The sequence below is a fragment of the Sinocyclocheilus anshuiensis genome, unplaced genomic scaffold, assembly GCF_001515605.1.
Source record: "Sinocyclocheilus anshuiensis isolate Anshui unplaced genomic scaffold, SAMN03320099.WGS_v1.1 scaffold701, whole genome shotgun sequence".
Taxonomy (NCBI): domain Eukaryota; kingdom Metazoa; phylum Chordata; class Actinopteri; order Cypriniformes; family Cyprinidae; genus Sinocyclocheilus; species Sinocyclocheilus anshuiensis.
Window position 1 is genome coordinate 721,907 of NW_015539895.1, and position 15,860 is coordinate 737,766.

The 15,860-nt window shown below is 38.2% G+C and overlaps 2 protein-coding genes across 5 annotated transcripts in view; one reads left to right on the plus strand and one right to left on the minus strand.

Moving 5' to 3' along the window:
* The window catches only part of LOC107685924 (retinal cone rhodopsin-sensitive cGMP 3',5'-cyclic phosphodiesterase subunit gamma-like), a 9,099-nt gene extending 6,257 nt beyond the window's left edge, over positions 1-2,842 (minus strand). Inside the window, exon 1 of one of the 2 annotated variants that reach the window (XM_016482681.1) lies at positions 821-852. The gene's annotated coding sequence lies outside the window, so the exon portion shown is untranslated. Of the gene's footprint in view, positions 1-820; positions 853-2,774 lie in introns of those variants that run through there. The other variant, XM_016482680.1, reaches the window with a different exon arrangement.
* A 191-nt stretch (positions 2,843-3,033) lies between these two features.
* Positions 3,034-15,860, plus strand: part of LOC107685923 (rho GDP-dissociation inhibitor 2-like) — a 30,143-nt gene continuing 17,316 nt past the window's right edge. Inside the window, exon 1 of one of the 3 annotated variants that reach the window (XM_016482678.1) lies at positions 3,034-3,121. Coding sequence is in view for 1 of the 3 variants with exons in the window: in XM_016482677.1 (XP_016338163.1) it covers positions 8,869-8,941 (73 nt within the window). In the remaining 2 variants the exon portion in view is untranslated. Of the gene's footprint in view, positions 3,122-8,804; positions 8,942-11,709; positions 11,729-15,860 lie in introns of those variants that run through there. The other 2 variants (XM_016482677.1, XM_016482679.1) reach the window with 2 other exon arrangements.

A 15,860-nucleotide genomic window follows, 5' to 3' on the forward strand; every position in this document is an offset into this window, starting at 1 on the left:
CAGAGTCTGCGTCTAAAAACAGTACACGAACAAGAGTTGGAAGCATAAGCGCCAAATCGTATATGAACGTGTCTGCATTACTACAGCGCAGCAGGTAACATAGAGAGAGAGAGGGGAAAAACCGCCTGCTCACTGTTATAGCTTGCTATAAGAAATACAATGAAACACAGTGAGCTCTTCTAATTTGTTTCAGCTCAATGCAGCAGCGGAGCTGAAATAAATAGTAATTAGTCGGGCAAACTAATGCTTGGTAGCTCGAAGCGCCAAAACCATTGTGCACGACTTAACGTCCTAAAAATCAGTGCCTCTCATGTTGTTTAATAAACTTGAGAAACACTTGATCCAGGGAGGGAGTAGAGCAAGAGGTTTTTATTTTATATCAGTAAGCTCACCCCTTAACCCATAGCTTATATCTACAGCTTGTGTCGCCTGCGAGCTTGAGAGCCAGAGGCTGCTGTAGAGTACGCATCATCTAATCCGCAGCCAAAAGAATCGATTACGAGCTTCCGGAGCGGGAATCAGATTTGACTAACCACCTGACTCACGAGGCGCTCTTCTGATGAACGCACGCAGTCTGGGGAAGAGAGCCAGAGAGAAGGGGACTAATTCTGTTCTCTCACTCTCTGTACACTCGGGCTCATCGCCGTCACCCCAAGCATCGAGCTCGTGCGGCGCCTCGCAAACCGCAGAACTGAAACAGCGGGGGTTGAACGAACATCTCTCCTTACTCAGAAAGAGAGCAGCCCAGAGCGCAACTTACTCACAAACACAGATATCACGGAAACAACAATAGATAAAGACCGCAAAGCGGTCTTCCTACCTGTTTCCTCGTGAGTCTGTGTAACACAAATCTAGCTTCAGACATTCCTCACACCGGAGATGTTCCCATAGCGGTGACGTCATCGCAGCATTGAAGTGAACCTATGAGAGGGAACACTGCTTTATCAGACATTACATGCAAGATTAAATGAAAATGACATCCAATTTTCTGAAGACAGTCGGTTTCTTACATCATTGTCCAGTATTGTACTGTCAGCAATGTATTATAAATATAATAATAATAATAATTGTAACATACATATTTACATACATAATTATTCAGGTGCATGTGTAATAACTTGCGAAAACTTGAGGCTACAGCAGCACTTCTTCTTCGTCTTTGTCTTGTCTGACTCACTCAACCAAGCGTTGTAACCACGACCTCGCCCCTCCCCACCCCCCAACCATTCGAATTTCCGTAGGCGGGAATTATTTTAATGATATTCTAATGAACCGCTTTGTGATATCACAAAACCCCGAAAACAAAGCTGTAGTCAAAACGAGCCGTTCGTTGTAGTTCTTGAAAAGGGATTTTTAAAAAACGAAATATCTCCCTTTGGAGTGGACTTTGAGATTTGTAAGTTTGTAGATCTTTTTTATGCCCAAACATACACACTACACACTGACTAAAATTCAAAAAGTGAAAAAGCATAATAGGACCCATTTAAACACTGCAGAGCAGGGTGGGGGAAATGTAATTCAATTTTTAAACAGAAGGGGGTACTAAGATTCTTAATAAAAGCTGCCACAACTAGTCTGATAATCAGTAAAACATTGGTTCTCAACCAGGGCAAATTCACAAGACTACTTTTATATTAAATCTAACTTAATTAAAATGCTTCAAACTAAAATCAAGATCTATACCAGGTAAACGGACATCATATTTCTCACTCTGGTGAAACAACACATCTGAGGTCTCACTTAGACAATTTTGATCACTGCAACAACACAGCTGGATTGTGCAGAAGGGCTTTGAATATTGTCTTGGACAATGGGGTTCAAAATCAAAGAGTTTGAGAACCAGTGGTATAGCATATTCTTTTTCTGGAGGAAAAAACAGGTAGCCTATGGCTGAGTGATAAAAGCTGTGGCCTAGGGCTAAACTACTCTTCAGCATTTCTCAACTGCCTTCATCCCTGCTCTGCTGTAATGCAACTCCAGGAATACCAGGATCAATCCATGGAAACAAAGAAACGATCTATCTATCTATCTATCTATCTATCTATCTATCTATCTATCTATCTTATGCAGAGTGCATAAAAATGAACAAATGTTACCATACAAACACAAAACGAATGCTACTATACTGGGCATATGACTGAAACAAAATCTAATACAATAACTGACTGATTTTGTCCAGATTTAATGTGTTAGATGTATGACAACATCACACAAAGGGCGTCACAAATTTACATAGGCCAAGTGTTTATCATAATTTGCATTAATAATTTATAACTTCACATGTAACAGTGTAGATCTATTAGGCTTATATTAATATATTTATTAATTTTATAAAATTGCATTTAAGCAACATTTAACAATAAACGTCGTTTTACGATTTGAAGCACGTTACTAAACCAAGAGAAAGAGCGCAGGTGTTTGCAGCAGGCATTGTTTTACATAAGAAACGGCGAAAAGCACGTCGAGGAATTTACAGACATGTTGAGACAAAGATTGTGTCATTTGTTTTAGTAGATGAGTTTGTGCAGAAGGCATGTTTAGGAGCTCATGGATAGTGCTGCAGATATCTGCTGAGACGCTGCACACTGGAATGTGGAGAAAGCACAGGACTGCACTGACACTGCTCGGTCTTTCTTCAGTGTAAGAGTTTGCAGTCAGGCAGTAATATCCTGACCCGCGTGATACGACACATAGTTGTACATCGGAATTTTTTTCTTTTTAAAAAAGTTTGATAAATGTGTTTGATTACACAATATCAGATTGACGATACTAACGTTGCAGTTGTTTGCTTTGCAGCACACGTGCAACGACAGATATTACTGTCCTCATGCCTGTCCTTTGTTACTTGATCGCCGTTATATTTATATTTTATATAGGCCTACATAATTTTTTCCATTAATAATAATGTGACATTCATTTGCAAATAGCTACAAACATAATTGGAGATATTTACAAATCCGTAAAACAATTTTAAGTACACTTTGCTGGTGCTAGCCTGAGCAGCTGTGTGTTATACTGTGAGGCGTTGAGTTGTGATTGGTAAACTCGATTTCCTGGTACACACATGATCTGAACACTGTTGAACATCCGCATCTACATTTCTGCAAGACGAGACTAGGCGGTAAGACACTTTTACTTTACTTTATCACTTTAGTAACTCTCTAACTTTGTTTGCCGTGTTAGAAACAGCTTGTTTCGCAGCAAAGAAGTGATGCAAAGATGTAAACAATACAAAAATGCATACAGAGTCAAACGTTTTTTTTAGGATGTAAGGAATAGGTGATCTTTATGATTTTCATTTTCTGATTGCCTTTCTCAAATGGGAACACTGAACTAGAGTTTTGGAGTAACTTGCAGATTTCTCTGATTTATTCTCAAGATTTCAATTCACAGTTATATCATACAATTGTATTCTTAATTTGACAGGAATATGTGCTACAATATACTATTAATATCTGGCTTTGATGATAATTTCATTAATAAACTGCCACAAAGACAGTATTAGCCATCCTTTCACGTTCAATGTACTTTTTTGGTAAAGTTGTAGGCAACCACATCCTCTTGTAACGAAAAGACTAAACTGAGATCCTGTTCTGACTGGCTCCTGTGACACCACAGACCCTTACTGACATCCTTTATCACTCTATAAGTACGAATATGAATAAATGGTAATAAAATTGAGCATAATGAACAAATCCATATTGCTGTTTAAAGGGTTAGTTCACCCCAAAATGAAAATTCTGTCATTAATTACTCACCCTCATGTCGTTCAAAACCCGTAAGACCTTCGTTCATCTTCGGAACACAAATTAAGATATTTTTGATGGAATTTGATAGCTCTCAGACCCTGCATAGACAGCAACGCAACTGAAATGTTCCCAGACAGAAACGTAGCAAGGACATCGGTAAAACAGTCCATGTGACATCAGTAGCTCAACTTCAATTTTGCGAAGCTACGAGAATACTTTTTGTGCGCAAAGAAAACAAAAATGATGACTTTATTCAACAATTCTTCTCCCCCGAGTTACTGTCTTCCGCCATTTTGGAGAGTATCACAACGCATATGCACGTTTTACCCTAAGTGTAAACAACGCTGATTACGCCAATTACGTTCATGTGCGCGCTTCCCCCCCTAATGTAAACAATGCTGATTACGTTCTTGGGTACTCTCCAAAATGGCAGAAGACTTAACTCGGGGAGAAGAATTGTTAAATAAATTGTTATTTTTGTTTTCTTTGTGCACAAAAAGTATTCTCGTAGCTGCATAAAATTAAGTTTGAACCACTGATGTCACATAGACTATTTTAACGATGTCCTTACCACCTTTCTGGGCCTTGAATGTGGTAGTTGTGTTGTTGTCTATGCAGGGTCAGAAAGCTCTTGGATTTCATCAAAAATATCTTAATTTGTGCTTAATACTTTTATTTAGCAAGGATGCTTAAAATTGATCAAAAGTGATGATAAAGGCATTTATAATGTTACAAAAGATTTCTATTTCAGATAAATAGTGTTCATATCGATATCGGAATTATATCGTATCGACCGAAATTAAGAAATATATCGTGATATCAATTTTGGCCATATCGTCCAGCCCTAGTCTTACGGGTTTTGAACGACCTGAGGGTGAGTAATTAATAACAGAATTTTCATTTTGGGGTGAACTAACCCTTTAAGGGACAATGTACAGACAGTCTGAAATTATCACAAAAAATATTTTGGAATTATAAGCAATTGGCTGTACATTATCCTACTTATTATGCTGCAAGGACATAAAACATTAGCTTGTGGTCATTATTCATAAATATTTGAGTGCTGAAAGTTGCAATTGACCAATCACAACCAAGTATTCCAGAAAGCTGTGCATAAAAAAAGAACATTAAAATAATAAAATATTTGCAATTAAATTGTCATAAATGCCTCTTTTTGGCATTTGACTATTAAAGTATGAGTAATTTTTACTTGTGCATGGATAAGAAAATTGATTTAAAGTGCTGGTGAATCACTGTTCTCTGGTCTCTAGTGCTGGTGTTTTAATATTATGATGGTGTTGTTGAGTGTCTTTATAGCCAAACTGGTGTGCTTTCATCAGCTCGAGAAATTCTGTTACAGTTCTATTGTAGCCTCAAGAGAATTCGGATATGACGTGCGTTTTTCTGAAAGCTCTTTTTTTTTTCAAATGAGTGGAAAATTCTCGCAGTGCTTTTTAGCCTCATATTAATGAATGCAGTAGATGACATACGTACGTCATGGTGCGTCACTGAGCTGATAAATAGCCAATAAAAGGTAGTGTGAAAATGATTTTTGTAGCATAAACTCTGTAGGTATTTTTTAGTACTCTTCATTCTATCTGAAGAGCTAACCCTTTTTTCCACACAAATAAACAAGAGTTTCTGCAGCCTTCAATCCAGTCACTTATGAAGCAGCCAAAAATATCACAATGTCTGACAGATCCGTAAAGGGGAAGCTCTGTGTATTAACTGGCAGACTTCAATAAACATGATCTCTGTCTATTGATCAAGACAGCCCTTTCACTTCCTTCTTGGGGTGTTTGTTGTTCAGGCCTAGGCTTGCGCAGAACTTCCGGAGTAGAACAGAGCTGCTGGATTCAGAACAAGCCTCAAGAGGAACTGTTCAGAACTACGCCAAAGTGCTTCTGTGTTTATATGGTTGTTTAAATTTATTTGACTTTCAGACCCAATTTGTGAGCACATTCGGACAATATGTGACAAGCTCCATATTGCTTAGAGCGTGTCACTGATCTACACCAAATGTGGTTGAAATGAGAAGCCTACTCGTGCTACTTCCTGTTTGTGCAACAGTTTCCAGTCATGCAGATCATAAGCAAAGAGATCTTATTTTGTATGCATGCATGAGTTCTTGATTAGTCGTTTCAGATTTTTTTTTCTTTTTTTTTTTCCTCCTAGTAAGTTGAGGCAGCCCCTCGAGAACTTTTTTGATGTGTTGACGGGCAGTTGTTGTTGTCGTCAGATAGCAGCAGACTTGTGCTCTCAGTTTAGTGTAGTTTGATGGATCTGTTGTGTAATCTGTCAAATTCCTTTCAGAGCTTCTTGATGTGAACAACCGTCAAGTCCGTTTGAACCCAACTCCCATATTATGCTAGTGGACTGCAGTGTGAAGCCTAAACAGTTGGAAAGAATAAACTCAAATGAAGGCTCTTTAAAATCTAATTTAAATCAGTTTAAATTGAGAGCAAGAGGCTTATGCTAAGTTGAGAAACAACGACCTTTTAATCTCAAATGTGCCACTGCAAGTTCAGAGTCACACATTCTGCATAGATTTCAAAAATGCAAATGTTTTCAGTCAAGAGTCAGAGATTTTTGAATGAACGCAAAGTTTCTCATTGAATTCTTTTAATTATAAGGGCTGTTTTGGGAGGTACTAGAGGGGCTCTTCCCATCCTAGTGCTACTTCTCTTTGTCATTGTTTAAATGTGCGAATTAAACTAAAATTCAGGAATTTTAAAATGACTTTTGGGGGTTGCATGCTGTAGTTTTCAAGATGGTTGCATTATATTTTTGCTTTTGCTTTGACACTTCAGTCTCTTGTCCCCCTTCGTCTGCTCCACTGACATGTCAATCTGCACATGTCTAGTTTTCTTTGGCTGTGCGCATAAACTAACACTTAACTTCTGAGCATGTTCAATGATTATGATTATGAAAGTACATGTAATGTCACCTTTGCGCAAAGTAAACCTAATTTATAAAATGGATAGACATTCTGTCTGGATGAGCCACAATAATAGCCGCACATTTTATATTATTGAGCCAAACTGCAATTGTCTGTGTGACCAAAAAAATTAAATTTGAATTTAAAGGCTCTTTCACACCAAGAACGATAACTTTACAATAACTATATTAGCATCAACATCAATGCATTGTAATGTTCAGTTTATTATAAGCGCATGCAGTAGGGCTGTCAAAATTTTTTTAGAATTTCGAATATTCTTCGAATAAAAAAAAAATCCACATTCGAATGCAAAAACGTTGCATTCGAATTTTAGGTCTGTGTCAGCCGTCAGGCAGCCTTATCAGTGGCGCGCGAAATGCGACGACAATGTAAGTGTCATTCACTATGCATCTAGTGGGTTCACTCCAGTTGAACCCACTAGATGCGGCACTGCTATTTTAAACATTATGCACTTTTTTTTCAAAGATTGTCATGTTATTTTATTACACTTTGAAGAAACTTGCATAATATTTTGCTCGATGTGCCCTCTTGTGGCCTCAGGAGAGAAGCCAAAAGCTTTTTTTCCCCCTAACTGAAATTATGCCTTTTAAATTAGAATATAATTCAAATTTTGATAATATTTAAGTGGAAAATTCGAATGTAGTTTTTCAGTAATTTTGACAGCGCTAGCATGCAGTTTTGTCGTCTGCAGTGTTAAATGCTTGACTTATTTAAAGTTGTTTGGATTCTGATTGGTTGTCAAAGTTTTTATTGTTCATCAGATGGAAAAAATAGTTTTGAGAGTGATTCCAACTGTTTCGTTATTATTATAGTGGTGGTGTAGACTTCCTTATTCTCAAAGAATTCGAACGATTATTAAAACTTTTTATTTCTCGTTATCGTTATAGGTATCATCATTGATGTGAATGAGCCTTAAATCAAACTTTTTAAACCTTGGTATCTTTTATCATATTGCTGTTTTCGGAGTTCACTAATAATAATAAACCCACACAAAACTGTTTGTTACAGTGATTTTACAACAGTTAAGGGTGTTTCACTTAGCGTCATCCCTAAGAACATCCTTTGCACTTGGAAAAATCACTGTAGCACACGGCCTTCATGGCTCATTGCTTCATTATACTAAGTATTCATGCTGCCTCTGATGCAATCCATTGTTTCTTTACCTATAGTTGACACATCAGATCATGTGCTGTTTGTTCCGTAGCTTTGCTCCAGACATGCAGTGAAATGCTGTAATGGGTCGGTGCACATAAACTCTGTCCTTACAAGTCTCTTGAAAATGGGTTTAGCAATGCACTGCAGCACCACTCAGCAAGACGCTACCAATGGCAGAGCATCAAGGCCGCGTGGAATGCAGCGGCACGCCCAGTGTAACCTCCGACAGGTTGATGACCCCTGAGAGAGATGACAGGGCAACATGCTGGAGAACTGCAAACTGATAGAAAGTCATCTTCGACTGGAGGGGAAAAAAACAGTCTGCCCAGCATGTTGCTCCTGAAGGAAAGAGAGAGAAAGAGGGAGAGAGAGAGAAGGGGGAGATAAAAGGGGAAGCAATATAATAGTTGATATAAAACGGGGGATGGTAAGAATAATAAGTGTCTCTGGAGAGCCGGAATGTGAAGAAGAAATAGAACAGGGAATAAAGAGAACGGAGGGGAAAAGGAACCGTGTGTGTGTTTGTGTGTGTATGTATGTGAGGAAGAGGATGAGATCATCGCAGTCTCCTGTCTAATGAGTGATGGGGTTGGGAGGCGTGCTGAACTGAGGCGGAGGGTTTGCTTCTCATGCCGGTGGAATCAATAGCATCTGCAGACTGGAAAACTGTTCCCACATTACTGCCTCATTGCCAACACTTCAGCCACGGATTACACACAGATCGTTTGTGCATTCGTACACTCCCTTACTTTCTTTCTCCATCTCCCACGTTCTGTCTCCCTACTATCTCTCTCTTCCCTCTCTCATGCGCTCTCTCTCTCTCTCTCTCTAGGCAACCCACACCCAGTGATTCTGTATCTTGTTTTTTTGTGTTTGACGGTAGGAGGGATGCTGCTGTGAATTCTTTTTTTGAATGTGTTTTAGACACATTTTTTTCTGTACCACAGGACGTGTGCTTTCTTGAATTTTTGGGGGGGAAACCTTGTGGAAAAGAGCTTACTCACAATGTTGGGCTTGGATGTTTGTGAATTTGGTGGACAGTTTCTTGAACTGCTCTGGTTAACAGTTTGCTATAGAGGTGAGAATGCATTTATGTTATCTATTATGAGGTAAAAATGTTGAAAACTGAAATTATATACAAAAAAATGCCTAAATATACTAAAATTAACTTGAATGTGTGCATTTGGAATGCTCTTCAAACTCCACAAAAAGACTTCAGATGATCTGCCAATTTAACAGTCCAACCCTAAACCTTCAGCTAAAGTAGTTTGAAGCTTATTATGCATGGTATTTAGAAGTTGTAATGTATCATAAAACCAATTGAAAATTACAAATACATTTTTAAAATCAAGTAGAAAGTCATATATGTGATCATTTTGTGTGATGACTTCCTCTGTGGATGTAGACATTTGTATTGTTGGCATGTGATGCACTTAAAACAAGCAAAGGTGGAATAATCAATATTTATTGATCGATCGGTTGTTGCTCTCACAACATTGCTTTGTGTGTGTGATCATCATGTTGCTTGTAATTACATGTCACAGATGTTGTTGATTCAGGGCTTCACTCTGCAGAGCTTCTGCTGACTGACACCAATCCAGTGTTTCTCACTCCCAATTTACCTCTTTATTGGCGTTTTCCACTCTCTTAGTGTCTCCATTTCACTTTGATATATCTATAAAGTAATGATGTGTGACAGATGACCACCTGTCTTTATGTGTACAGTGAAGAGTAAATGTGCATATCCCTGTGTGTTTTTGCTATCTGAGATTCCTATACAGTATGGCTTCTCCATAAGCATTCCCATTAATCTCAATGACAGTTGCTTGGATGACGCAAGACCCCACCCGGAAGTATGTGATGTTGTGCACAGGTGTGCAGTTTTGCTGGTGTTTTGAGCTGTTACCTGACTAATCGTTCTATGGACAGGGAAACGTATAAATATAAAATAAATTGAACTCTTTAAAGCACCCTTAAAAAACAAGTTTTCATGATATTTGAGACAATTTTTTGCAACTGGATGGTCTAGTTACAACATCTAATAGGGGCTAATAGGGCCATGCTAACCAAATAAATTGCAACCCGATTTCACAAGAAAACAATTATTTTTAAAAGTTGGAATTTCGTATGAATTTGTATGATGTAATTCTTATGAAAATGTGTGATTGGTAGTTAAAACAAAAAAATAAGTATGAACCTATACTTAAACCTAAACTTAGTGGGGCATGAGTAGGTTGTATAATGAGTACAAATTCATATGAATTCTAGTTTATTGAATTATTCTAGTTTAGTGAATTCTAATTTAGCAAAATGTAAAATAGTTATGAATTGCCACAAGACCATTGACAAAACCTAGATCCTAGTTCTGTATCTGACTCAAATCTGTTCGCTTTTTGTAGTCTGAATAGCAAAACAACACATCAAATCCAAAGTTTACAAATCCAATTCATTTCAAATCAATATGAAATCTGATTAAAATCTGTTATTTTGGAATGTCTTAAGGTGTGGTCACATTAGCGAAATTAGTGTTCAAAAAAGGTCTATTATCCATAGTCAGTACTGTAAAGATGTATTAAGCACTGCTCGCGCAGAAGTCCGTTTCAAACCAAGAAGCTTTCTGTTGGTCAGCATGGTAAAATCCCGACCCGACCAACTTGAACTTGAGCGAAATCCATGTGGTGAACTTTTTCCGCCCTCACACAAATCTCTTGATTGCGTGGATTTCTTTTGGAATTACTGGATTTCCCTTTTGAAATTTAACCAATCAATGGCAAATGTGACCACACCTTCGTATTGATACTTTGGATTTTGACAACACTGTATATTGATATACAGTGGTTCAGTCCTAAAGATCGGATTTGAAAACCAAACTGGATTTGTGTGCCAGAGTAGCCATTCTTATGAAAATGTGTGATTGGTAGTTAAAAAAAAAATAATAAGTATGAACCTATACTTAAACCTAAACTTAGTGGGGCATGAGTAGGTTGTATAATGAGTACAAATTCATATGAATTCTAGTTTATTTAATTATTCTAGTTTAGTGAATTCTAATTTAGCAAAATGTAAAATAGTTATGAATTGCCACAAGACCATTGACAAAACCTAGATCCTAGTTCTGTATCTGACTCAAATCTGTTCGCTTTTTGTAGTCTGAATAGCAAAACAACACATCAAATCCAAAGTTTACAAATCCAATTCATTTCAAATCAATATGAAATCTGATTAAAATCTGTTATTTTGGAATGTCTTAAGGTGTGGTCACATTAGCGAAATTAGTGTTCAAAAAAGGTCTATTATCCATAGTCAGTACTGTAAAGATGTATTAAGCACTGCTCGCGCAGAAGTCCGTTTCAAACCAAGAAGCTTTCTGTTGGTCAGCATGGTAAAATCCCGACCCGACCAACTTGAACTTGAGCGAAATCCATGTGGTGAACTTTTTCCGCCCTCACACAAATCTCTTGATTGCGTGGATTTCTTTTGGAATTACTGGATTTCCCTTTTGAAATTTAACCAATCAATGGCAAATGTGACCACACCTTCGTATTGATACTTTGGATTTTGACAACACTGTATATTGATATACAGTGGTTCAGTCCTAAAGATCGGATTTGAAAACCAAACTGGATTTGTGTGCCAGAGTAGCCAGAGAGGTTTGAAGCAGGATGATTCCAGTCGAGTTAAAGAAGGCTCACAAAACCGGTCCAAGAGACTAACTGATTTTCAGCTCTCTCTGCCCGACTGCAGGTGCTGACACTCTAAGACCCCCTGTGGCCCGGCAGAGCTGCATCACGACTCATTGAGCCTCAGCTGCTGCTGCACTGTGATGGATGGCTACACGTCGGAGACCTGACACATGTTTCAAGGAGTAAATCAATTAGATTGCATGTAGGAGAAACAGAGATTTCAAAAAGCTGACGTGTTTGTGCACCCTGTAGGGAAAGGCCATATGAATAAGGAAGTTCACGTGCATCATTTCGCTTCTCTACATGCTGTCAGGTGTTCAGCTGTGGTTTCTCAAATTACAGCTGCTATCTGATTAACAATCCTGAGGATTTGAATGTCACTTAGCCTAGCCCCCAACTTTTACATGTACTACTGCTCTTTTTCCCTCCAAATCAGTGCAAAAAAAAGAAACAAAGAAAGTATATAGATTTTGTCTGAGCCTGCATTATTCGTTTAATTTCCTCATATGTTTCTTTGACATCATCTTGTGAATAAGTATATTCCTGTTGCATTGTTTCAGTACATTACAGCCGAAACCTTCTGTGACAGTGTCAAATGGCTTGCAGCATTTTGTCTGTGAAAGTGTAGAATTGTGCAGATTTCTGGCCTGCTGTGGTTGGTGTTTGGTTCTTCTCCACTTTGCTCTCGGTTTGATTAGCAGAGAAGCTGCTTGGTGTCAAAGTAGTTGTGAAAGTGGAGGATTGTGAGGGTTGTAGAGTAGTTGAAAGTGTTAATATACAGGGAGAATTTAGTTACACCAGCTGCTGAGTTGGCTTCCATTTTAGAGCAAACTGTGCCCATAAATTCAGGCAAGATATTCAGACAAAAAATATTTACTATGACACGTTGTATTTTAACACATAACTGAGTGAACAACAGAGTCAGTGTTCTTGTGGTCCTTTTTGACATTTTTACATCCTGAGGGGTTTATTGGCCTTTTCAATGGTCTTGTATCTGACCCTGGCCTGGACTACAAAACCAGTCTTAAGTCGCTGGGGTATATTTGTAGCAATAGCCAAAAATACATTGTATGGGTCAAAATTATAGATTTTTCTTTTATGCCAAAAATCATTAGTACATTAAGATCATGTTCCATGAAGATATTTTGTAAATGTCCTACTGTAAATATATCAAAACTTAATTTTTGATTAGTAATATGCATTGCTAAGAACTTAATTTGGACAAATTTAAAGGCAATTTTCTCAATATTTAGATTTTTTTGCACCCTCAGATTCCAGATTTTAAAATAGTTGTATCTCTGTCAAATATGGTCCTATCCTAACAAACCATACATCACTGGAAAGCTTATGACTGGTTTTGTGGTCCAGGGTCACATATTCATTTTAGTCTAAAAAGGGTAAGGTTTGTGTGGTCTTTAGTGGGCCTTCCATTCATCTGCTGAAATTCCACCGAATATTTGGGTGTACAGCTGTTGTGTGTTGAGTATGAGAGACTGCAGTTTGTCAGCGCTGTTTGCTCATTCACACTGCACCTCATTAGCTGTGCATTGAAACCTGCAGCACACCATCAGACAAAAACCAGCATGCTATCCATCACAATGTAGCCAGGCATTTTGCCAAAAAAACCAAAGCATGTTGCCTTTGAAGCTCGAGATGCTGCACCTCACATATTTCACTCAGAAATGATATCTCTGGAGGGTGGGGAAAGCCAATTAAAAAAGCTAGTCAGATTATTCAAAGTATTATCATTGCTATTTAACACAGCTGAGCAAGGGTAATTACTGTCATTCTTCTCTTTGATAATAAAAATGACCTCTTACTAGTGGTCACTGTGAGAATGGGAGCGAGGCTCTAGTGTTCTTTAGAGCAGTGCTTCTCAATTGGTGGGCTGCGATAAAAAAAAATTGCTGCTGGTGTGTTCTGATAGGATCGTGGACAAGATACTGAGAGCATGAAACCATAAAAATGTGTTTATCATCAATTTTCTGTATAATCATGTCAATAATTTTGCATATTGTCAATCCTGTGTGGTAAAATTGGTCATATTCATTTCCATGTCTGATTTTTAAGGACATTTTTGTTAATGTTTGTACATTAAACAACTTTGGCACCATAAAATCTGGGTCCTGAAGCAAAACCAGTTGAGAACCACAAATGTAAAGGTTTTTAGGAGATGGCCTTTATTATTTTTTCTCTTTGAGTCACATTATGAACAACTGCAACTGATTAGCTGTTAGCTTGTGTACATTCAGAGGAGAACAGTGATGTTTACTGCTTTAATGTGCAATATTAATATGTCTCACATTGCAGTTTTGAGATGCCATCATCATTATGCAGAAAACATGCCCTGAAATGCCATGAAAATGTATCTATAATCATCCTTAACTGCTATCCCTCACTACATAGTTAATTTTGCTTGTAATTTAGAGAGAGAATCTTGGCATTGGCTCTTGGATATGCTTTAAATTGCCCAATTGGTCCAGTCATTTATTCATGGTGACCAGGCCTCCCTGTAGTGAATCTCAGCTCAGGGGATTTGATTTGTGTGTTCGGTGTGTGAGATATTTAATTGGTGTGCATTTTTTTTAGCAATATTTAAGCTATAATTGCACAGGGATAATTAACTAAATAGCCTTATTATGCACAGGATATTGGTCCAAAGGACTCCAGTGTACAAAACATGGCCACACTTGAGTAAAATATTGCAATGTTAATGCAGCAGTCAGTTCAGGGGTTTCCATTTTGCACAAGAGTTGACTATTGATTAATACACATTTATGCATAGCCAGATTTCCCCTCTCACACTTCATTACCACGTTCATCTGTACACATTCAGATTGTTTATTTCTCACTAATTAGTAGGTTAATTGGATCACTTTGTCTTCTGCAGCTGAAGTATACCATATGTCTCAACAGCATTTTGCACCCGTGTGCAGCTTCCTCATAAACCATAATCTGACCTAATTGTCCTTCCTCAAATTGTCTTCCTGGATAGTGTTTTTTTTTTTTTGCAGGTTCAGTTTATGTAGAGATACAGAATTTATTCCCCCATTTTTTCCTATCTTTTTGTTGGAGGAAATTGGCTCCCCATTTTATATACAGCAGCAGCATATGAGTGTCATGGTCCTTGAGCTACTGCTATATAATGCAAAAGGAGATGGTGGTATATTTTTATTAGATGGTATTGAGTGAAAATTGCTCTTATAAAACTAATGGCGTATTAGAGAGTGACCCTCAAAAACACCCTATTGATTCCATCAGATCAGATTTTATAGCCCCATCCTTCCATTATTGCATTTGCCTTCACGTTACAGCACTTAGGGTTTTTGTTCATAATGTAAAGAAGGTTCATCATCGCTCTTGATAATCGTTGGGAAGCAGGATGTACGCATGTTTCCATGGCTGCCGAGGCAGATCTGGCCTATAGACAGTGTCGACACACTGTACATAAAACCAGCTGGGGCAAACATATAAACCTGGGTGGGGGTGTTTCTGTCTTTTTTCTTTTTTTCATCCTCAGCTGTGTTCAGGAACATCCATCCTCTAAGGAGCTTCACTTGTTCTCACCCAGGCTAATGAAAGCGATTGTCATGTTTTAGAAGTTGTCCCTTCCCATGAATTTTGTAAACGTTGGGGTCCAGTGACTGTTTTTTTAATCTAGGGTGAAAACTAGCTAGTTATAAATCCATCAAATATCTGTACCCACCTTAAAGGGTTAGTTCACCCAAAATGAAAATTGGCTTGTGTTTTACTCACCCTCGAAGCATCCTAGGTGTATATGACTTTCTTCTTTCAGACGAATCCAGTCGGAGTTATATAAAAAGTTGTCCTGGCTATTCCAAGTTTTATCATTGCAGTCAGCGGGTGTTGCAATTGAACAGTCCACAAGTCGTCAAATAAAGCGCGTGCATTCATAATAAAACGTGCCTCACACGGCTACGGGGGGTGAATAAAGGCCTTCTGTAGTGAATCCATGCGTTTTTGTAAGAAAAATATCCATATTTCAAACGTAATAAACACTTTTATATCACTTCCGCCAACTGTCATACGTGGAAGCCGTTCCGCCGGATGACCTAGCACGTCGGCGTTGCGTGATAAGTGACGAACGCGGAGAGACAACAAAACAAAACGCCGGTCACGAATTGGAAGTACTAACCGAAGATTTGCAAAGAAAAATGTCGGAGGACTTCGATATAAGCTAAGAGGAGGCTGGTTTTCCTTTGCTAAAGTAAGGAAATTTGCTTCGTTTGCTCCTATAAACAAACTCGCGAGACTAGCATATCTCAGAGGCGCGCGCGCTGGGCATACGTCATA